A 22520-nucleotide genomic window follows, 5' to 3' on the forward strand; every position below is an offset into this window, starting at 1 on the left:
TATAGTGCGGAGCATCATATTGCATCAAACGGTCACACACGACGATAGCTAGTGTTTCGAAAATACGAGATCACGTCAAGCTCCCATTGCCTGATGCCAGTCTTCCAACGTTGGGACCCGCGCCCTCTAGAGTTGGAGGTCACCAACTCAAGCTTGAGGTCAGGCAGCTAGCTGTTTTGAACCGGCTCGATCCTTCACACCTACTGTCTTGGATACCTTTTAAAAATGATGCATCTAACCGTTTCAATTCCATCTGCGCACCTTTAGTGGCGAAACAGCGACTCTGATAGTTTCATCTTGGGGAAGTCATGTGCGCTTTGTGTCTGCTGCTGACGTCGAGCACCGGTGTGGGGTATATGAATAGATTTTGATGAAGAGCCCACACCCGCTCTATTAGTCTAGTGGTTAGGACATCGGATTTTGATCCATAAGGTTCTTCCGAAAACGGCAGTTCGAATCTGTCATAGAGCTCATTTTTTTGCCCTTATTGCCTCTCGACCACTCCGTTTCCGACTTTTACGAATTTTGGTTTGTGTGATTTTTATTCTCGATTTTTTTTCGCTCATTTAGTCAATCAACCGAGGAAGGGCGAAGCGGAAGCAGTCATGCCGTCAACCTCGTGTAATTTTTATCAACTCTATCTCGTCCCAGATGATCCCTGAACTCTGTCGGGACCCATATGATACCCGGGTTTCCTTGGTCACGCTGATTCCTTTACCTGGGCTGGCCCCTCTGCTGTCCATAGTTGAAACTACGGTCCGGCGCTCGACCTTGCCAGGGTATTGATTCTCGACACCCTCAAAGCTGTTGTCGTCGCTGCTACCCCCAGCACCCTGATCAATGTCCCCCGTTCGCCGCCAGAGCTTGGTCTCGTCATCCTCCTCGTTGGACCCCGTAGCAAGAACATCATCGCGGGTCTGTAGCTCGAAGGAGAGCAGCCCACTCTTTTTGTGCTTCTTGCCCCTGGGGAGCGAGTCGAATCCAGAGCCCTTGTCGTTGGACCGCTCCTGAGAAGACCATAGCGTGGATGCGATGAGGAACGGCAGGTAGCGGACAAAGAGTGGCCTCAGAGCCGGCACGGAGGCGCAGATGAGGCCCGCGTTGATTTCGATGAAGCCCCAGACCATCTGCGGAGGAACCTCCCAGGTGTAGTCCTTCGCACGTAGGAAGCCCGGGAGAATGACCGTTCGTTGGATGGTGGCCGCGCACACGCTGCACAGGTTGGAGAACAGGAGGTTAACTACTAACCGAAACAAGCACAAGGGAGTCTGAGCTAGGAGAAAACTCACAAGCCGCCGGTGGCAAAGAGGAGAACCAGCGAGGCCTTTTGACACGCGGGCATCTGGAGAGGCAGCACCACCCGGAGGGGGATGAGTAGAATCACCACGTCGATGACGGCGTTGGTGACGCTGAGGGTCATCATGGGTATCATCCTCCCCATACACGAGCCCTTTAGCGCAGGCTTCCAAAATTTCTCCACGGGACTGCACTGGAGTATATTGAGGAACTCATATGCGATTGTGTAGGCCGTCACAATGCCTATGAGGGTGTACACAGCTAGACGGAACCCTGCCGCGGGGGAGAGTCGTAGGTAAAAGGAGAGGATGGAGAGCTTGGAGAAGCAGACCGCCGTGGAATAGAAGATGGCGATAATCATCTGGTACTTTGTGGGGCGTTATCATCCGTCCCTCGCCGTTGTCATGCAACTCAGTAGCTAGGAGTCGGATCTTACCAGCATAAAGGTCATGAACTTGTCGGCTGGGACGTCCCACGTGTGGTTACCAGCGCCCAGTTCTATCGCTGCAGATCATCAGCACACGTATTCAGAACTCTTTGGTAAGGTGACTTACAAGCTAGAGCCAAGCCCGAGTATACCCAAGCGGGAACGAGGGATACCAGTGCTAGATCTGCCGGGTTCAGATTAACATTAGGGGTTATCGAAGAGGTCTGGCAGCGCAATCCACAGTCATCGATGCCGAGTCCACGAACTACCCGAGCGCGGCGGATACGAATAAAAGATCACCATCCCCAAATCTCAGTATGGAGTCTGAAGTCCTTACAATGTACAGACACATGTGATTCTATGCAGTACTACTAGGTATGTAATACGAGTACGTCGTATACTTGGGTTCTGCTGGGAGAGAATCCCCCGGACACTCGCTGTGGTCCCTCTCAGGCTGTCTGTCGCCCAGTCTCCGTTATCTATGAGGGACGAGACAAAGTTCCGATTGGAACAAGTCATACAAAGTTGCATTCAAAACATGGGAACTGCAGCAAGATCCACAGAGCTATACCTCTTCATTAGAATGTGGAGTTACCAGGTCCTGTCAATGGTCAAGATGCCATTGATGTGTCCAAAAAGGGCCAAGCTCGTTAACATTGTGGACGAGAGAGCAATGGTAAACGTTCCCACCAGGGATCCGCGGATAGAACCCGGTCGAGACAGCCAGCGAGTCATGTACAATGAACCCTGGAATTGAATCCACCATGATGTTGGTTGGCCCCCCTGCCAGAGTTGAGATGTGACTACAAACATGGTATTATAAGCACTAACATGACGTCCACACTAGATGCAACTCTCCACTACGGATACTCCATACTGCTGGCATTGTATGCAAGTTGATGTATTATTATCAAGTCCCTTTCTTGCCGAAATTCACTTCAGCACCTTGTCCTTATCCTGTTTGTTCCCCTGTATTAACCTGTAGCTATCACAACACCCCCTAACACAATGTCGACAGACCAGAGCAATGGCCACACAAGCGCATACCGCAAAGGCCCAGCCGAGTACACGACTGACATTCTGAAGGTCAACACAACTCCCTTCAAGGACAAGGTCATCAGCGTCAGCGGTGCCAGCCGCGGGACCGGCCTGGCGACAGTCAAGTACCTGCTGATCCGCGGGGCCTCCGTGTCCTTGTCGAGCTCATCAGAGAAGGGCATCAATAAGGCACTCGAGGAGGTCATCGAAGAGCTGCCAGAGCACAAGGATCGGGTGGCTGCCTACAAGTGCGACATCCGACACCTGGATGAGGTGGAGGGCTGGATCGCACAGACGCTGGAGAGGTTTGGCAAGCTTGACGGATGCGCCAATGTCGCGGGTATTGATACCTCTTCTTCTTCAAGTGCCCTTGATGTTTGAAAGTACATGTTACGTTGACGTGGTTGGAAACAGGCAAGGAGCAGCGCAAGCTCTTCCCCATGACCGACTACGACATGGACGAGTTCAACGAAATCATGGACGTCAACGTCAAGGGCCTGTTCCACCTCTTGCGCGTCCAGATGAAGCACATTGTCGACAACGGGGCCATTGTCAACGTCAACAGCGTCAGCGGCCACTACGGCGCCCCCTACTATGGCGCCTACGCGGCCTCCAAGTTTGCTGCCAGGGGCATCAGCAAGGGCGCTGCCTTTGAGGGCGCAGCGCGCGGCATCCGCGTCAACAGCATCTTCCCGTGAGTGCTTCCTGGAACTTCCAAGCCAAATCCCTGTGGGCTGAAAATGTCTGACTGTTGGGACTGTCTATCAGGGGTACCATAAACTCGGAGATGCAGTACCAGCCGTTCGAGCTGCCCGGGGGCGCCACTTACACGACGTCTGCCGCGACTCTACCGCAGTTTATGAAGCGCTACGTCGAGCCCGAGGAGGTGGCTGCCAATATTGCTCACCTGCTGGGGCCCGAGACGCGGTTCGTGACCAAGGCGGAGTGGTTCATCGATGGCGGCTGGATCGAGGGCAGCTTGACGAGCTGAGTCGCCCAAGGTTCAATGGCTTGATAATGTACATACATGGGTAAGTAGTAACATGTTAACTGGGTGAGAATACGTCCATGGTACATATATACCTATGACTCACTTCATCGCCATTGATATACCCCCTTCTGGCAATATCAGTCATGCGGGACCCAACCAACTCTGCATCTCACATGCATGTTTCATGGTGCATGTGGCACCGTCTCTCGTCACCTTCATCTTCAACTTTTCACAAACCTATAACCTACCTACTTACTAGTAATACATCTTCGCCGCCAACCGCCACCCCTCCTCCACCATGCCATACCGTAGCCGCCACGGCCCCGGATTTCCACAAGGCATGAGTGTGCGCCAAAGAATCCGCCATCAATGGAAAAAGGAGACCTGGGAGGAGTACCAGGAGGGCGCCATCTCGGAGGTCGCCAGACGCGAGACGGCTCGTGGAGGACCTGGATGGGCCTCAAAGACACAGCAGGATAGGGATCAGTACGCCGAGTTTTACACCAGAATCGAAGACGACTGGTTTGCAAGCACCGCCCCGCTGTGCAGGGAGATGGAGGCCTACTTTGATCACCTCCATCTGCCTCCTCTACCCCCGCCGCTGCCCAGGTCCAGCCCCTGGCTAGATACCACACAGCCATGTTACTATGAGCCGCAAGAGATACGTCCATTTTATCTCGCCTGCCAAGAGGGGCAGCTCGACGAGGTCAGGCGCTGGGTCGCGGACAAGAGGGACGAGCTGAAACCCGTCGGCTTGCAGGACGGGCTTTGCTGCGCTGCCAAGGGCAACCAGGCCGACGTTGCTCGCTTCCTCCTCGACCAGGGACTCGCCCGTGTCGACAGCAAAGCCATCCGGTTTGCGTGCCAGAACAAGTCCCTGCCCCTCTTCCAGGTCTTCCTCCACCACGGCTACCATCCCGACCAGCAGGTCCCCGTCGAGGCCGGCATCTTCGGGACGGCTCTGGCGCACTGCCTCGAGAGCGAGCAGGTCACGCGCCTCCTCCTCGAGCATGGCGCGGATGCCACCATGGCGAGGTTTGCGCTCAACGGTCGTTACTGGTCGTGGCGAGGCATCAGGGCCGCGCCCCCCATGGATAGGACGTCGGGTCTGCCGCTGGATCTGGCCGTGGAGAAGCACAGCTTGGCGACGGTGCAGCTGCTCCTCGAGCACGGGGCCAAGCACGAGTACTCGCGGCCGTTTGTGGGCGTCGTACTGCATCGCCTTGCTGATGGGGAGGGGCCAGAGGAGGAGTGGCGTCCGCTCATGGAGGTGCTGCTTCGTTACGGCGTGGACACCAATGGCAGAAATCACTCTCATGGCACTGCGTTGGCGGTTGCGACTCGGAAACAGATATGGGACGTGGTCGAGTTTTTGCTTAGACATGGGGCAGATCCAAGACTCAAGACTCCGTCGTCGAAAAAGGATGCTTTTGCCGACGCAGCTGACACGGCGGGGATTCCTTGGGAGGACTCGGAGGGGCTCCAGCAGTATCTTTCCTATATCTGTGAATTGGATCCTGGCTCGCATACTGAGCCTGTGTCAGCACCAGATGGAGTGCGGCAGAACCCACTGGTTGGGATGCTTCTCAAGGTGAAGGGAATGGGAGAAGAGGATCAAGGGGTTGTCCAAGCCCAGTCTTGAGAGATTGGGGATATAACACAATCGCCCTGGTCGTCGCCGCCGCACGGCTTTAGCCATCGGGTTCTTATTTACTGTTGTTTATGTAGTCTTCCCAGTATGATACGACTCCGTATACCCCCCACCAAGTCCCATGATCCGTCATTGCTTTTCATGAAAGCCCAAAACAATGCAAACAGGGCCATATATCTAAGCCCAACAAGAAGCAAACTCCTCTATCCTCTGAAAACGCCTGACCCTCGGTCTCCTGTACCAATCTAGACCCTGCGGCCCCTGCCCCTACCACTACTCCTCCCTCTATGAGATGGGTCTCCGCCTTTGCCAGCAGTGTTGCTCTCCCCCTGTGCTGGTGCCTTGTTGGCCGCCTCGGCAGCACGAGGCTTGTTGGTTCCTCGCCCTCTCCGGCCTCGCTGCGCGCCTCCGCCGTCCTGTCGTTTGTTCTTGGTCTGCTTCCGTGCCTCCTCCTCCTCCTGCGCTCGCCGGCTCTCCTGGTCCCACCACTGCTGGAACTCCTGCTCCTGTTGGATCTCCTGGAGGGACCGCTTTGCGACGGCCTCCCTGGCCAGCTGCTGCTCGCGTGCCTGCTGGCCGATGATGTCGGCCATGGTCGCCCCAAAGACCTCGTCGTCCACCTTGTGCGCAGGCGTCATGTACGACTTGGAGTGCGGCACCAGCGGCTTCTGCTTCTTCTCCGAGCTGGCTGCGCTGGGGCCATGGGACGCGCTGCTCGAGCGGCCCTGGCCTGGGAACCTGGTGTCCGGGGACGCTGTGCGCGCCTTGGATAGCCCGGGGTTGGCTTCCGAGGCCACAAGCGGCTTTGGATTTGCTCCCACGGCCCCTTGTGCTGCTGACTCGGACGACATGGCCTCCTTGAGGGAAGTCTTGGGAGCTGGAGTCGCAGCTTTCCATGGTGCCGGCCGGACCCCAGACGGAACCTTCTCCCAGGCAATTCTATTTGCCTGTTGCTCCTGCTCGGCGGCTTCGGCCTCGGCCTGCAGTTGCCTCTGTTTCTTCTTTTCCTTCTGTGATATTCTGCTCTGAGGCTTGCTCCCACTGGACCCCGCTGTCTGCTGTGCGGCTAGCCCGGCGGTCAATGCTGACTTCGAGGTCGCCTCCGACATGATGCCCTTGAGATCCAGCTTTGAGGTTGGCAGCGCTCTGGACGCCCAGGGGTTGCCACTCTGACTTCCAGGTGTGACCACATCCTGGACTCCATGTGGTGACATGGATCCGCGTACCGGCGTGTTACTAATTGGACTGTCCAACCCTTGAGGTTCCTTGCCTTTGGATTGTTGCCATGATTTTGGCAACTGAGGCATCGGCTCAGTGTCGAGGTCAAGGTGTGCGACACCGCCCTTGGACTCTGGTGACGCCGTACCCCTGGTCATGGTAAGGTCATCGTCCATATCGAAAATCATGTCTCCTAGAGAGTGCTTGGGGCGTAAACTGGGGCTGGAAGGCTCGTTGCGGCCAACACGAGATTTGCGTAGTGACCGGTCGGTGGTCGGAGAGGGACCGGCCATCTCATCCAGACTACCGACCCGCGTCTTGTAAGATGATGACAGCTTCTTCTCCTCATCTTTTTGTGAGACCTTGTATGCCAGTTCTTTGATGCGAATTCGGCGTTCCTCCTCGATATCCTCTGCCAGGCCTGGGTGTCTCTCGTGAAGCAGGAGCTCAGCTCTGCCGCTTCGCGCAAAGGGGAGGCGGGCAAGCTGATTATCACGAACCACTTGGTCCAGATCGCGTAGCAGGTCATCGTCCAAATCCTCAAGCAGGTGGTTCTCTAGCATCGACTCTAGTTGGAGACAGATATATTCCAGCCCCGTGTTCTTGAAGTCAGTCACCGAGCACGGGCTGATCTCGTTGAGGAGGTTGGCAATGTTTCGAGTTGTGACAAATTTGCCAATCAGGTACTGGCATGACTGCGACAGCCGGTCCAGCATGAGCTCATTGGCGACCGCCATCACATCTAACACGAGTTCGGAGAAATCATCAATGTTGGCCGCCGCAACGTCGTTGAACATGTCAGGGCCAACATCTCCATAAAGGAAAGAAACCACGTAGTAGAAAGTATCTGGGCTTATATGGCCGAGGTCGACACGGATTTTGTCCGCATCGTCACCTAAGTCCTCTCGGCGACCAGCAAGCCATTGACCTCGTGATCGTCCGTGGAACATGCCTTCGAAGAAAGGACATCGCTGGCAGAGAAGCTGGCTATGCGCTAGAACCTCGCCGCCATCAAGCTCGATGATGACGTCGCCATCGTCCAAGTAGCGGGGGTCTTTGATAGCTTGCTGAAAGTCCAGGTCCATCGATCGCTCGAGTCCTATCTGGAGTCTGGCAGCTGCCTCCAGCTTGGGTAGATGCAGTTTCGTCGCGAACTTCATGAGCTCTGTCCTGACCTGTCGAAATCGATAGGCCTGCGAGGGAGACTCTCGCGTGTACTTCCACACAGGAATCATGGTATCTTGGTACAGGAAGACCACAATGTTGAGCATCGTGAAAACGTCAGCGTCGACGAGCGTGAGCATAGTTTTCTGCTCGACCACTTCCAGGGTAAAACTATCAGGGTCGGGGGAGATGCCCATTTGGCGGAACTCATCGAGAGCATCGCGCAGAATAGAACTCCGGCCAGCTAGCACGAACCCATGCACCGGTATTCTGATCTCGGGGGCGGAGGAGGTGCGTATCTCTAAATCGGCATCCTCAAACCGAAACGAGTTCATCTCCAGCCACTGTAGAAGGTCTGTTTCGATGTCGGCTGACGAAAGAATCTCGTAAGGCACAGAGCCTTTTCGCTCTCTTGCAATAGCAGTCTCCCACGCTTTTCGCGACGGCACATTTCCCGTGATCCTGGAGGCCTCAAACTCCTCTAGACACAGGAGCGATCCAACGTCTTCCCAGATGGATTGCCCCTGGACCTTGATTTCCTTGGACATGACCTTGCTATCCGTTCGGATCGCGGCAAACGCCCCAAAGGTAGAGCTTCGGGCTGCCGCGCAGTTTGTGATGTACGGAACGCGCTCAAACTTGAAGTCTTTCCGCTTGAAGTCGGCGGCCCCGGCGAAGGCTGCGCTCTTTCCCTTCAGACGCTTCAACCGCCTCCAGACGGCGCCCGACTCTGTACAGATGATGACGGATCCGTGCTCGCCAACGTTGACGGAAACAACGCCGTCTTTCCTCGAATCCCATATACACTGTGGCTGTGTCAAGGCTCCCTTAATCTTAGCAGGATTGGTCGTGGAGGTTGCTGGTTGCATCTCCGCCTTTTGGTTCAGCTGCATCGTAAAGAGGTCCCCTCGAGCGTTTACCGCGGCAATCGTATCATCCCCAGAGGTCACGAAGGCGATGTCCCTGCGGCCGGGTTCATACGGATTCGAGTACGACGAGTTCATGTTGTAGTTAGCGAAAACATCGGGTACTGGAAACTTGACCAGATTATATCCGTAGTTGGTAAAGACCCAGACCGTGTGATTGGAGAGCAGGACCGTCGTAGCTTTGTCAATGGCAGATACCATATCGATAGGAGAGGACAGTAAAGAAGCGGCTACCTTTCGGGGCGACTGCTGTACGTCTAGGGACCTGGAGTCGGAGTCCATCAGGGCAAGCTGGCCGATGTTGCGACCCCAGCAGTACAGAGAAGCGCCAGTATGGGCAACGGAATGGATGGCCGACGCAGCCACACCCAGGACGATCTCCTTCTTCAGAGAGCCAAAAACTTGGCGAGGAGTCACGCACATGGGCTCCTCGTCAGCTTTTGTCGGTGGCGGCAGGACATAGCCGAGCTGGGACTCGGTGTTGAGACCCCAACTCCAGAGCTCTCCGTTTCCTGCAACGGCGAGAGTATGGTTCTGACCCAAAGCAACTTGTTGGGCCTTCTTGTCCGCCAGAGGACCTTGGATGGGCACATAACGAAACTGGGTATTTTCATCCCCCAGGCCAAGTCTTCCACCTCGGCCAACTCCACACACGTATAGATTTGACACGGGGTCGGAGGTCAAAATAGCGCTGTGCAGCTTAGACATGACCATATCCTTGATAGCGAGCGGGTAATGTTGAACCAGGGTGGGCAGGTCCTCCAAACTGACGGGCATCTCGGGAGTATCCATGTCGTTCTCAGTGCAGTATGTTTCGTAGAGTTTGTGCAACAGTCCATCTGGTCGTCGCAGGTGGATGCGTTCGGGAAATTGTCGATCGTCCTCGTCTCCCACGCCCAAAGATAGGTTCTTGTTGCTTCCAAAGACGTAAAGTTCGTCACCTTCCAGAGTCGAATGAAGAGCATGGCTATGCCTGATTATCCTGCTTACCATGCATCAGTAAACGACTGTTGGTACGGCCACTAGAGAGTACTTACGGCTCCATCGCATCCTCCATGCTATGCCCGTCCTCTGATTCGCTGTCCGAGGCGCTCGACTCCTGAAGTTGTTGAAGAGACCTTGTTGCAATCGTGGAGTTATAGACATCGAACGGACTATTTCCCTCATTGTCCTTGGTCTTGATGAGCAAGCCGACCTTGCCTAGGGAACTTGCCGTATGACTCGTCAGGTACTCGCGCTCCCTTCTCAGCAACATCCGAGCGATGGACACATTTCCAGTATACAAGGCCCGGTGGAGGGCATTCCAACCGCTCTCCGGATCTTGGGTGTACAAATCGATGGCCGGGTGTTGAATGAGAGCTCGGACGAATTCACCGGCGTTCGGATCGGTCGAGGAGGCGGCGCGCAGCAGGATAGTCAGTCCGGCATGGTCTCGACTGTTGATCTCGAGCTTCCCGATCGCGTGACTCGAGTCTTTGAATCGACCTGGCGTAAATCCCGAGACTCTGCGCGCCTTGCTGGCGACCCGTGGCGGGGTGCCGGACGCGATGGAGTTTTTGCCTAGATAACCGCCATCATAGCCTAGGCCTGGGCTCTTGGATACCGGATGGGAGCTCTGGCCCGAAGGAGCCAGTAGACGTCGAAACCTTTCGACATCTTCATCCCAGTAGTATTTCCACAACAAGTGACTCATGAGATGGGGTGGTGGCAGGGTCTCTTCCGGACGCTTGAAGGAGCACCTCGCTGTGGTTCTCAGGGGAACACGGCTTGTTTAAAGGTGCGGTTCGAAGCGTCGGAGAGTCGAAGTTTCGGGGGGCACGTTCGAGGGCTCCTTTTCCGGGGTTTCGATGCGATGCGACAAGTCTTTGTGTCGAGGACAGGTAAAGGAGGACGGAATCGCGTAAACGAGGTTCGGCGCGTTAGATGCGCAACTGGGCGGAGCTCTGGCCAAGGGGCGTCGGTTCGATTGGGGTAGCGAAGCTCTTGTGATTAAGAAAGCCGGACAAGAAGCTACTAGTATGTATAAGCTAAGGTTGGAAAGTGAGGAGAAAGGACGTGCTCAGCCGGAGTTAGGAGATTTTGGGGGTTGCTTGGGGAGGTCAATTTGCGATGGAGGGGCCCCTGTGCGCATCAGCCCGGACAGTCACACCGGATCAGCGGGCGCTGCCAATACTCGTACCCACAAATCCGGCATCCAGTGCCACCACCACCGACGCCACCAGCACCAGAGCGCAACAGAATCTGTACACCAGTCCGATAAGCGTCGAATGGGGCGCACCGATAAGACACTCATCACCACTCTGGAACACCTCGCACCTAAAAATTGGTGCCCCAAGTTCATTAAGTCCTTGCTCCTTATAAACGCGAAATCCCATTACTATTCCAACTCCTCCAATGGCGTCGGCTCAAGCTCTGGCATCGCACAACTTACGTGTACGTCACGGCTTGTCTAAATCGAGGCCAACCACGGAGGGTCACTAATTCGTGCGGGCCAATGGGGTGCAGCGTCCCTCAACGTGTGTCGAGGCGTTCGTGTTCATGCCATAACGGAGCGAGTTCGAGATCAAGCCTCTGGACAGTTAGGCCCGGTTTGTTCCCCTCCATCTTCTGCTGGTGCCGACACCTCGTCATTTACTACCCTGCAATCAGTAATAACTAACGACACGCGGTCAACCTTTACCATTCACGATTTAGTATTATACTAGCAATAAAGTGCAAATCACAGAGCGAGCCTGCAAGGACATGGGCATGGGCCAATGCGGGATCGCGTGGGGTGAACCCCGCGATTGGTCCCGCATTGGCTCTCGAATCGTAGCGGCTCGTCCCCGAAGCGACGATGAAGTGTCATACACCAGCCCATGTTGAGGTTATTTGGTATGACGAATAGCGCGTGACTTGTTTGGGGAATGGCTATGGCTTAAGTTTAGAAACCCCGTTAGGACTTTGGAGTCTTGCGATTACCAGTAGTACTAATAGTATTAGGAGAGCAACATGGAGAAAACTATAAGACTGCCCACTGGTCTGGAGATAAAAGATGTTTTGAATTAGTTGTACGTTCCTGAACCAATGCGGCCCCTTCGAAATATCACATTTGGGCATCACTGAAGAACATACTCCCACCCTCGGCGTTTGCTCGGGCTCGAGAAACGTCCGCATGTAAGCCAGCTGTACGCCTTTCCGGCTGGTACCGGGTAGTTGCGGGCTCGACATCTCCTTCTATTTTGGTTTATGGATGCTATCACAACTAGGATGGCTGTGAGAACACAACTCTTCGTTCATCCACCAGTGCTGGGTAGGACCTTGCAAAATAAAATAATGTCTGGCTCGACATCCCATCCCCTGGCGAGCAGCCACCGATGATGGGCCATGACCAGCTCGCCTGTTCGCCCATTCGGGGTTCGGGGAGTGCGGCTTGTGCGGGTGTTGTGGAGGCGCTGGAGGAGGCTGGCCACTGGCCACTAGGCCCCTGGCGTCCCCGTGCTGGGGCCAGCTTGGGGCCAGCTTGGGCCATCTTGGGCCCGGGGCATCTGTGCCCCCACATTCGCCGTTGTCGGCCCGCCAGGAACCCACGAAATTATCGCTCGGGGTGTTCCTGCGCGACTCTCCGATGCATGTTTCGACCTCCCGTCTTCCCGTCCTGAACCCAACCCCGTCCTCCTCTTCCACAATTGAACCTCTCCATCTTGCATAACGTCGCCGGTCATCCACAATGTCTTCCGACAAGCCTCTCCCCTTCGTCTACCAGTTCGCCGCAGGTAAGCGCCCCGCGCCCCGCCATCACCCATCGCCTGGGTTGGTTTCCGATGCCTATCGGGAATAATCAAGCTAACATTTTGTAGGCGCCATTGCTGGCGTCTCGGAGGTATGGCACCTTCGTCACCCTGCAGATTGACGCTGATTTACTGACCCTTTGGGATTGGGAATAGATTCTGGTGATGTAAGTTCTCTTACGCGCGAACACCCTTTAGATACCGTCGACTAACGTGGCTGCTAGGTACCCTCTGGACGTTGTCAAGACCCGAGTGTAAACATATTCCTCAGACCAGGCGATTGAATACCAGGCTGACAATCAAAGTCAATTGCAAACCAGCACGGGCGGCGCCGAGCACTACAATGGCATGGTGGATTGCTTCAAGAAGATTGTCAAGAATGAGGGGTGAGTTGTCACCATAACATGAGAGCCACTCCCCGGCACCAGTCCATGCTGACTGACCTTAACCACCCAGATTCTCCCGTCTGTACCGAGGAATCTCTGCCCCCATCCTGATGGAGGCCCCCAAGCGTGCCACCAAGTTCGCCGCCAACGACGAGTGGGGCAAGGTCTACCGCCGCGTCTTCAACCAGGCCCAGATGAACCAGCCCCTCTCGATCCTCACGGGTGCCACCGCCGGTGCCACCGAGGCTGTCGTCGTCGTCCCCTTCGAGCTCGTCAAGATCCGCATGCAGGACAAGGCTTCCAAGTACACCAGCGCGCTGGACTGCGTGGTCAAGACGGTCCGCAAGGAGGGCGTCCTCAGCCTGTACCAGGGCCTGGAGAGCACCATGTGGCGCCACATTCTGTGGAACGCTGGCTACTTTGGCTGCATCTTCCAGGTCAAGCAGCTGCTCCCCAAGGCGGAGAACAAGAAGGCCCAGGTGACCAACGATCTCGTCTCGGGTGCCGTCGGTGGCACCGTCGGAACCATCCTGAACACGCCAATGGACGTTGTCAAGAGCCGAATCCAGAACACCCCCAAGGTCGCTGGACAGGTGCCCAAGTACAACTGGGCTTGGCCGTCCGTCTTCACTGTCGCCCGCGAGGAGGGTTTCTCTGCCCTTTACAAAGGATTCGTGCCCAAGGTAAGGTCTCATAAAATACCGGGCATAGTAATGGAAGCTGATTGTTGTACAGGTGCTGCGTCTTGGCCCCGGAGGCGGTATCCTCCTTGTTGTCTTCACCGGTGTCATGGACATGTTCCGCAAGATGCAGGTGTAGAGACGAGAGTAGTGAGGGAGATAATTGGTTGGGAAACGCAGAAACGAACAGACCTAGACGAGATATTACGAAAGAATCTGGCTTGCGAGATACACCGCAATAGACCGTCGTCTTTAGAAGACATGTGGTCCTTCAGAACCGCTTTCAGCATCTTTTTATTCAATACAAATTTATTAGCCTTGCCGTTGATAAGTTCCCCTAGTCGCCGCTTGGGCAACCATCCTCAAATCATTTGAGCAAATGCCGATTAGGTATGATCTAGCCGAAACCTGGCTGATAATCCTCAATGGTGGCCGCAGGTGGTATCTGGTGTCAGTTGTTCAGACCAGGCAACTTCGGCTCGTCGTATTAAAGCTCAGGGTCAGTAAATCTTGTCATAAGCCATATGATTAGTTCATTGATTCATCCTAGGATCGGTTGAATCTGCAAATTGTCTCCCCCCCCTTTCCTTACAAAGATCTACCCTTGTCCGTCCCCTGGTTATTGAAGCCCTAGAGAAAGACAGAACTTTTGTCCGAAGGTCTCTCAAGCTACCTGGTCGTATTTCTTATATCAGCTCGATTAGCGAGTACGTTCTTCATCTGTTCTCTGGTATCTGTTGCTGCTTCACCTCACCAATCGCACACATCTCTCAGGTAATGATTTAGATTAAGGGCCTTGGCAAGAGGACGAGCTCCTTTATAACACTGGCTCTAGCAATATCCTGGTTGGCCTGCATCCAGTTCCCCAAACTCCTCCATATTACCCACGCAACCGGGGGAATCTGAGCTCCAAGTCTTGAAGTGCGCCGAAGTTGTCATAATAGGTATAGTGCTTGGTTCTTCTCCAGCTTTTATCTTCACCTTGCTCTTCACCTGACTGGTCCTTTCGCCTTTACATAATGCATTACACACTTGCATATCTACATATATTACGCACTTACACCTTTACACCACTTCGTCTCCAGACACCCACGTCTGTCGTTTCTTTCCTCTCCCTTCGCCCTCTCCAACTGCTCCACGAGATCTAGCTTTATCCTTCCTCCTCTCTATCTCTTACAACGCACACTCTTCCACATTTATACCACATCATCTCTGAAAAAGAGATACAAACCCTTTTCTCCTCGCCTTCTCTCATCTTACTCTCTTCTCTTCCGATATTTACTATAAGCTTCCATCTCATTCTTTCCCCGAGCCCACAATTGGCTCTTTCCTACACACCCTTCGGACTGCACTATAAAACGTCACCCATCCTCAGCTCTCTTTCTTCCCTTTCCTCTCATCCTCTTACATATCTTCAACCGCTCCGGCTTGTACTTGTTCTCGGGCAATCATAAGCTTTGCCCTCACTCTTTCGTCTGCATAAGACATCCATACTAGTGCAAGTGGCGCAAATCACCAGCATCTCTTCGTTCCTCTCGTCGTCCCTTCTACTACGTCTCAAGTAACACTTCAACGCTCGGGGACTCCCTTTGCTCTTATACAACTCATCGCTCGGCCCTTCGAGCACCCGCTACCTTCTTTTTGGTCAGCAATTCTTTCCGTCAGCCTGACCATAACCCAAGTACTTATTCTTTAGCTCTAAGAACAACCTCCACAACAAGACTTGAGACTCTACCAGAATGGCATCCGTCAACGGGAACAGCGACGGTGGCTCCGACGCTGGATACGAAATGTACAACCTAACGGCCTCGGGGTCCAGCGGCGGCGCGACACCCGACCCTCAACGTGAAGAGAGCTCCTTGCTCATACCCTGGACGGGTTTCAGCCCTGACCAGCCGATTGATGTCGACGAGGAGCATTTCGAGCATACCAGGCTCTTGAGTACCAACCCCAAGGGTGAAGACATATCGCCCGAGCTGGACTCTGAGTCTGACAATAACAGCGACGGTGGGACGCCGGGACCTGGAGACCAAGGAACACCCGGTGGAGCAACGCCTGTTGGAGGAACTCCCAGTGGAGAAACGTCCGGCGGAGCAACACCCGGTGGAAGAATTCCTGATGGCGGCGACCCGGCAGACCCTGATTCTTCTGGAGAAGGCAATGACTCCTCTGACTCTAATGGAGACGGTAATGATTCCTCTGACTCCAATGAATCTATCACTAGCTACGCCAGTGACCCTGAAGAGGAGCCTACATGGACCAAGGACCACTGTAAGGAATACTGCCAACCGCGCTGGCGGGCCATGCGCCACATAGCTCACGAACATGGAGAGAGAATCAGAGTTCTCATCCGCTTATTGAGGGAGGAACGCAATATATCAAGACGGCTGAAGGAAGACTTGCGAACAGCTCAGGAGCGAATTGCAAGTCTCCAAGGCCGACGCAGGTCACATACACAAGTTGTACGTCACCATTCCCATCCCTCTGAGAAGCAATTGGTAGCTAACTGGACCATAGAGATGGAAACAAGAAAGTGCCGCATTCTTCGAGGCCCTTGGGGGTGATACCCCAAGCAAGGAATGGTGGCGCGCCATGTGCCGGCAGGCCGCGCGGGAGTCCAACATCTGCCAGAGTCCGAAATCAGTGCATCCTATGCTCAACTTGAGGGAGCCAACCACCCGTGAAATTCAGGCCGACCATACAGCCGAGGATATCTTTCACGGGCCAGTCATGGCGAATGGCACTCTCCCTACAGCTGGCCAGGCAGCTTTCCCCAACTTGCCCGCCCGCATCCACGTCGAAATACTCCGTCATCTTCTAGTCTTCGACGAGCCTATCCACGCCATATCCAGGTTGGACCCAGAGGTTGTGCCCGATGCTTGCCCTCGAAATTCCCTTGGGGATGTGAGTCTTTTGCATCGATTCCATATCGGTGCATCACGAGTGAGCCTCGCATATGCGACGAAGCCCCAGAGACTCCTTGCACCCCTTCATGTCTGCAAGAAGTGGCACCTCATGGGGTGCACCCTCTTTTACGGCGCGAACACCTTTGTATTCTCCTCGCTGGGCGAATAGGGACGCTTTGCGAAGGGAATCGGGGCCCGCCTCCAACGTGTTCAGCACATAGAGATGTTGTGGAAAGGCACTCAGCACCTGTGCTTTGCACCGAATCAGCGAGGCAAGTTCGTGTCTCGACGGGTTGAGCCGTTGGTATATCTTCCTGAGGCTGTCCGCCTCAAAACCATCAAGGTCTTCGTGCAAGAGACCAACCCAGACTATATGCGCCGGCGGCACGAGACGAGGGCCATGATTCGCCACATGGCAAATATGACGGCCCTCCAACCCAACTGTCGCACAACTCGTTCGCTGAGAAACCTTCAGGGGCTGGACTATATCGCATGCCTCCGGGGTGTCAAGGACATTAGCTGGTTCAATTTCGACGAGTGGCTGGTCGCCAAGGAAATCGCCATGGTCAGGGACTTCACCTTCCAGCAAGATATCATGAATCAGGTCAGCCGCGACAAGAGCGACGTTGACCACGAGCTATCGCAATGGAGAAGGCTCACCCCGCTCCTTGAACAAGAAGACCCAGATAGCCCCAACTACTACGAGCCAACGAATGCGGATTGGGTAGTCTTGGAGGATTTTATGGATAACAGATCCACTGGCCCTCAGCAGACAGATCTTCCAGAAGAGGGCTTTGTTCCTGTTTGCGTACAGCCTGTTGGGGCCTGGGATAGCGACGCCATCGTAATCAGCGACAGCGCCACCTCCGACGATGAGAAGGAGGACTCGATATCAGACTCACGCTCTACCCCCATTGTTGACTCGGGAGTCGTCATGGAAATGGGCGGATTGGAGGAGCATGGACCCGACGAACAGGTGTCTAGGCTGGACGGTGATGGGGTTGGTGGCGATGCTGGCACTGCGAGCGGTAGACGTTCTGAGAGTGGGCTGTTTGTGGGTGGCCCGGTCCTCATGGAGGTTGACCAAGAGGTTTCCACCCCGGACGGCGACGATACTGCTGCTGCTAATACTGGCGTTGAGAGGGGCAGAAGTTACGAGAGTGGGCTGTTTGTGGATGGTCCGTTGAGCATGGATACTGACGATGATGGCAATGAGGGTGATGACGAGGGCGATGACGAAGGCGACGAAGTGATGATTGATTTGACCCACGTCTAAAGTCACAACGATTTGGGACGGGGTGGAGGGTACATCTAGGAACTTGCTATACTTGCCATATCTGCTGGCGAAAGGGTTCACTTGGGCGAAGTGGTCAGTTTTGTTTGGGGCTGATGGGAGCTCGAGGCTCTCGAGGCAGTTGGTAACAGAATGAAACGTTCATTGCGTTGGGATGTGTGAACTACTTAAGGTAGTAGTAATGTGATTTTTATCGAAAATGCAAGGATGGGGGTTAAATTCTCGGCAGAACGAAATCAAGGCCCTCCGTACTCAAACACGTACTGGGTATTAATCAAATGGTCTTTCGTCTGACGTTTACCCGGGTGTTGGGGTGTCGAGTTGCGTAGTGGAAGTGAATTAAACTGGGTAAAATAAAGTACCTATAGGGTACGTACTCCGTACTCCGTACCTGGTCTGCAATTTGGTGGGCTGCGCCTCGCCCCATCCTGTCCTCTCTCCCATGTCTAGAGTATTATTATGTCATCACTCCTGGCTGCGTATCCACATGGTCGTGGCATGAGGCCAAGCGAGCTTCCAAGGTGCCGCCCCTCTGTTCCGCCAATGTTGCGCCCGTCCTCCTACCGATCCCCAATATCCCTCTCCTCTTGGGCAGCTATCCCGACGACCTGCGACGCCCTGCCATTGCCAGAAGAATTCGCACTCTCGCGTGTGACTTGCGCGACACCGGCGACGACCCTCAGCCACTCGCGTTCCGTGTGCGCAACTCTCCACCACTGGATCCCCGTCATCCCATTGATCACCACGCATCCCCGACCCCTTTACTCGTCGAACCACTCTCCCGACTGCGAATACCCCTGTGCCGTCGCCTGGGAGCTGTAGTTCTTAGTTTGCGACAGCTCTCGACTTTCCCGACCGGACTTTGCTCAACTCTGTCACCCTCCCAAATTCCACGCAAGCGTCTACGTCACACCGAGCCACCGCACCCTCTTGTCAGCGCCACAGCGACCAGTCTGACAAACGCTTGTTGTTGAATACAACCTCCGACCTTGCGCGTCGTCTTGCTTCTCGGCCCCAATAGAAACCTCACACCTAGGCCCATTGAGATCTTGTCCTCGCCAGAGCTAACCACCCGACCGCCCATCATGTCGCGGGTAATGAGGAGTGTGAGGAACGTGACCAAGGGGTATTCCAGCACCCAGATCAAGGTCAGGGAAGGTTCGCACATAGTCCCACACGTTTACTCGGGAAGCATTTTGTTGACCATAAATTCTAGCGACGAGCAATGACCCATGGGGCCCTACCGGTACCCAGATGAGCGAGATCGCTCAAATGACTTTCAATACGTGTGTCTCTCTGACCCAGGCCGGGTCCTCGACTATAACACTGACTCGCGCGCGAAATACAGGTCTAGCGATTTCTACGATATCATGGACATGCTTGATAAACGCCTAAACGACAAGGGAAAGAATTGGCGTCATGTCTTGAAGGCCTTGAAGGTACTCGATTACTGCCTGCACGAGGGTTCCGAGCTTGTTGTCACTTGGGCTCGCCAGAGCATCTATATCATCAAGACCCTCCGCGAATTCCAATATGTCGATGAAGAGGGTCGCGATGTTGGTCAGAATGGTAACCACGCCCACGCACCCCACGTGAAGAGTTGCATGCTAACGTACTTGATCCAGTGCGAGTCGCCGCCAAGGAAATAACTTCCCTCATAGTCGACGAAGAGCGTCTGCGTGCAGAGCGAAGCGACCGCAAATCCTGGAAATCCCGAGTTACCGGGCTAGAGGAGTTCGCTCCACAACAAGCAGAGCCCTCTGCCCGCCGCCCCCGCGAGCGAAGGCAAATGAACGACGAGGAGGACGCCGAGTACCGCCTGGCCCTTGAGGCGAGCAAGTACCAGGAGGAGGAGGATCGTAGGAGGAGAGAAGGGCAAGGCCAGGATGCAACTGACGACGTGGATCTGGCCAAGGCCATCAAGCTGAGCAAAGAGGAAGAGGAAAGACGGCGACGCGAGCTGGAAGAGACCAACGCCAACGCCCTTTTCGACGACTCCCCCACCCAGACGACCCAGCCACAACCCACTGGCTTCAACGGAGGATACCAGCAGGGCAACCAGGTGGACTGGTTCGCCAATCCGGTCGACCAGAGCCAGATGCAGAACCAGCCTACGGGCCTTATGCCAAATGCCTACACGGGATACCAGCAACCCCAGGCCACTGGGTTCCCGGGTACTTACAATACACCTTTTGGCACCCAACCCACCGGTATGGATCCTTACGGCCAGCAAAACAATATGCAAGGATTCCAGCCGCAGCCTACGGGATACAACCCTTATGCCCAACAGCAACCTATTCAGCAGCAACAGACGACACAGATGCAGTCACCTGCGTCTGACGGTTCAACGCTCCATCCCGGCAGCAACAATCCCTGGGCAACCAACCAGTCGCAGCAGCAACAGTCTCTTAAGCCTACCCCTACTGGATCAAACAACCCCTTCGCCCAGTTCAACAGACCTTCTTCGGCCAACCCCACAATGAACAGCCTTGGTGCTGTGCCTGAGCAGAAGAGCCTGGCTACCTTCAACCAGCCGCAGCAGCTGCAGCAACAATCCCAGCCATCTTTCGGCCAGAACCAGCCATCGTTCACCACCAACAACACTCAACAAAGGGAATTGACCGAGCATGAGTCCAAGCTCAACTCTCTCCTTGCAAGCGGAGACGGCATGGACACGTACGGCAACACAGGAGACCTACGTATCCCTGCTCAGCACACCGCCCCTGGAACCTTTATCAACAGTGCCGGGGCAGGGATCAACCAGCTCAATGCAGAGCAAACAGGAAACAACCCCTTCCTCCGACAGCAGTTTACTGGCATGCCGACTGTCAACTATGGTAGTCAGTCACACCCACCTATGCCCCCACTCCCCGCCGGTATGAACGGGAACAACAACCCCTTCGGCGGGCAACAGAAGCAGCCGGGCCAGCAAAATCAGGACCTGATTCAGTTCTAAAATCTCGTTGAAAACTTTTTCATTTGGCGTTGGAGGCTGTTCTTGGGTTCACTACCAATCGTAGCTTGCTCTCCTTGCATCAACCGACTCTGTCCATACCTCTCGTCACCCCCTTTCTCATATTCAACGGGGCTAGGACTACTACCCCTGTGCCCTCTTAACTCCCCTAGCACACCCTGCCGTTATTTTGGTTCATATGTCGAGAGGCTGGCTTGTCGTGTATCCGTATCTGTATCCCGGAGGTTGTTCACACGAGGTCCAGATTGCAGGCTCTTAGATAGCGCGCTCTTCCAGATTCAAAACTTAGAAATTTGATTCGACTTTGATGTGTAACCATCCAATGCCCTCCTCATCCCGATGCCACATTTTAAAGTAATCTTATCCCATTTGCCTCCCCCCTCGCCTCCCTCTTGGAATCAGACTCGAGCCCTTGTGTCGTTATAATGACGGTCGAGCAAAGTTGGTTGCAGCGTTATTGTGGCGCTCCCTTGTTAGTCAAGGCCAGGTTGTGTTCGTGGCTTAGGTAGCCAGAGGTCAGCATCTTTGGCGGACGCGTTTGCAGCGAATGCGGAGGGGATGGGAGGCTGGCGCGGCAGGCCCAGTCCGGAGGGATAGACCATAAGTCCTCTCCCCAGCGCGACGTCCCCCGTTCGCGCGCGCTTCATCATCGACTGATTTCGAGTGCGGTGGCCCGTCCATCGTGATAATTTAGCCAGCCTCCTCCATCATTTGGATGAACTCCTCCAGGTTCACCCCGCCCTTCCCGTCATGATCCAGGTGCTCGATCATAGTCTGAATTTCCTCGTCCGTCATTGTCCTCTCCTCCTTGATGTCCTGCGCCAGGTGACGCATGTCGTCCATGGAGATGATACCATCTTGGTCGTAGTCGAACATATTGAAAACCTTGGTGGCCTCCTCACGAGGATCGCGGTGGGAGATGAGCTTTGCAGCACACAGCCTGAACTGGTCCAGGTACATGTACAGGCGGTTGACGGGGCAGCTGTGGGGGTCCGGCCAGTCCGGGGGTATCGTACCGTACGCCTCAAGCTCTCTGAAGTACTCGGGTTTGGACATGTCGAAACCCAGGGCCGCTAATGAGTGCCGGAACTCGTAGCTGTTCAGCCACCCCTTCTTCTTCATATCCATGAGGTCAAACTGAAGGAGGAAATTGTTAGTCGCTACGCTCAATCAGAAACCAGGATGTTTGATGTCAGTAAACGCACAACTTCGTCGATATGCTCCCTATCCTCTTCTGGTATTGTGTTGTACTCCTCATTGTTTGAGACCTGCGGCGCAACCGGCTGCCTTTGCTGCAGGGGCTGACCTGAGCCGCCCGGTATTGACCGCATCGGAAACGGCCGCGGTGTTGAGTGGGAATTCATCTCGCCTTACGGTGGCTGTGACCGACGTCACAATGGCCACGGGGTTGAGCTACCCAGACTCTTCGGGGGGAGGCTGGGTGAAGCACGGGATGAAGGCAATTGGGCCCCCTATGTAGGCTGGATGGAAGGTTGTGCGGAAGCAATTAGTAATGCGTGTAGATGTGCCTGTTAAAGAGCCTGCGAATTTTTGGTTGGGCGAGGTTGAGGAGGGAGGAAGTGGTTTCGTTGTCGTGAGAAAGCAAGAGAATGCGCTGGTGATGCGACTGGATGCGACGCGCCCACCAGCAACAAAGGACCAAGACGCGATCTGAGGTTGCAAGTGTGCCTCGCTGACAAAAAAGGTACTTCTTTGTCAGGTTTCACCGTAGGCAGCCACTAGGCACCAACGACTTAGCCATAATGTACACCAGTTCGTAGCTGTGATTGGCCGATGTT

The 22520-nt window shown here is 54.7% G+C and overlaps 9 protein-coding genes and 1 non-coding gene across 10 annotated transcripts; 7 read left to right on the forward strand and 3 right to left on the reverse strand.

The window, feature by feature from the left end:
* The first annotated feature begins 387 nt into the window (after positions 1-387).
* Positions 388-471, forward strand: ACO1O0_001825. Its single transcript has one exon. It is a non-coding gene; the product is annotated as a tRNA-Gln (tRNA).
* A 140-nt stretch (positions 472-611) lies between these two features.
* On the reverse strand, positions 612-1657 carry ACO1O0_001826 (uncharacterized protein; the record flags this gene model as incomplete). Its single annotated transcript, XM_083191305.1, has 2 exons — positions 612-1212; positions 1290-1657. 2 exons carry the CDS (start codon positions 1655-1657, stop codon positions 612-614), a joined length of 969 nt encoding a protein of 322 aa, XP_083052519.1.
* Positions 1658-2731: 1074 nt separating this feature from the next.
* ACO1O0_001827 (SDR family NAD(P)-dependent oxidoreductase) lies at positions 2732-3752 on the forward strand (the record flags this gene model as incomplete). Its single annotated transcript, XM_083191306.1, has 3 exons — positions 2732-3101; positions 3176-3455; positions 3530-3752. 3 exons carry the CDS (start codon positions 2732-2734, stop codon positions 3750-3752), a joined length of 873 nt encoding a protein of 290 aa, XP_083052520.1.
* Positions 3753-4092: 340 nt separating this feature from the next.
* On the forward strand, positions 4093-5394 carry ACO1O0_001828 (ankyrin repeat domain-containing protein; the record flags this gene model as incomplete). The annotated part of the gene is made up of 1 exon (XM_083191307.1): positions 4093-5394. One exon carries the CDS (start codon positions 4093-4095, stop codon positions 5392-5394), a length of 1302 nt encoding a protein of 433 aa, XP_083052521.1.
* Positions 5395-5648: 254 nt separating this feature from the next.
* Positions 5649-10404, reverse strand: ACO1O0_001829 (uncharacterized protein; the record flags this gene model as incomplete). The annotated part of the gene is made up of 2 exons (XM_083191308.1): positions 5649-9678; positions 9749-10404. The coding sequence occupies 2 exons, from the start codon at positions 10402-10404 to the stop codon at positions 5649-5651; spliced, it is 4686 nt and encodes a 1561-aa protein (XP_083052522.1).
* Positions 10405-12420: 2016 nt separating this feature from the next.
* On the forward strand, positions 12421-13686 carry ACO1O0_001830 (mitochondrial 2-oxodicarboxylate carrier; the record flags this gene model as incomplete). The annotated part of the gene is made up of 4 exons (XM_083191309.1): positions 12421-12466; positions 12753-12867; positions 12938-13550; positions 13603-13686. 4 exons carry the CDS (start codon positions 12421-12423, stop codon positions 13684-13686), a joined length of 858 nt encoding a protein of 285 aa, XP_083052523.1.
* A 1600-nt stretch (positions 13687-15286) lies between these two features.
* Positions 15287-16622, forward strand: ACO1O0_001831 (uncharacterized protein; the record flags this gene model as incomplete). Its single annotated transcript, XM_083191310.1, has 2 exons — positions 15287-16009; positions 16065-16622. 2 exons carry the CDS (start codon positions 15287-15289, stop codon positions 16620-16622), a joined length of 1281 nt encoding a protein of 426 aa, XP_083052524.1.
* A 54-nt stretch (positions 16623-16676) lies between these two features.
* ACO1O0_001832 (uncharacterized protein) lies at positions 16677-17729 on the forward strand (the record flags this gene model as incomplete). The annotated part of the gene is made up of 1 exon (XM_083191311.1): positions 16677-17729. The coding sequence occupies one exon, from the start codon at positions 16677-16679 to the stop codon at positions 17727-17729; it is 1053 nt and encodes a 350-aa protein (XP_083052525.1).
* Positions 17730-18832: 1103 nt separating this feature from the next.
* ACO1O0_001833 (ENTH domain-containing protein) lies at positions 18833-20703 on the forward strand (the record flags this gene model as incomplete). Its single annotated transcript, XM_083191312.1, has 4 exons — positions 18833-18905; positions 18964-19033; positions 19096-19316; positions 19373-20703. 4 exons carry the CDS (start codon positions 18833-18835, stop codon positions 20701-20703), a joined length of 1695 nt encoding a protein of 564 aa, XP_083052526.1.
* Positions 20704-21411: 708 nt separating this feature from the next.
* Positions 21412-22052, reverse strand: CDC31 (uncharacterized protein; the record flags this gene model as incomplete). The annotated part of the gene is made up of 2 exons (XM_083191313.1): positions 21412-21858; positions 21927-22052. 2 exons carry the CDS (start codon positions 22050-22052, stop codon positions 21412-21414), a joined length of 573 nt encoding a protein of 190 aa, XP_083052527.1.
* Positions 22053-22520: the final 468 nt, after the last annotated feature.

Source organism: Amphichorda felina, assembly GCF_050947745.1.
Source record: "Amphichorda felina strain 45539 chromosome Unknown scaffold_2, whole genome shotgun sequence".
Lineage (NCBI taxonomy): Eukaryota > Fungi > Ascomycota > Sordariomycetes > Hypocreales > Bionectriaceae > Amphichorda > Amphichorda felina.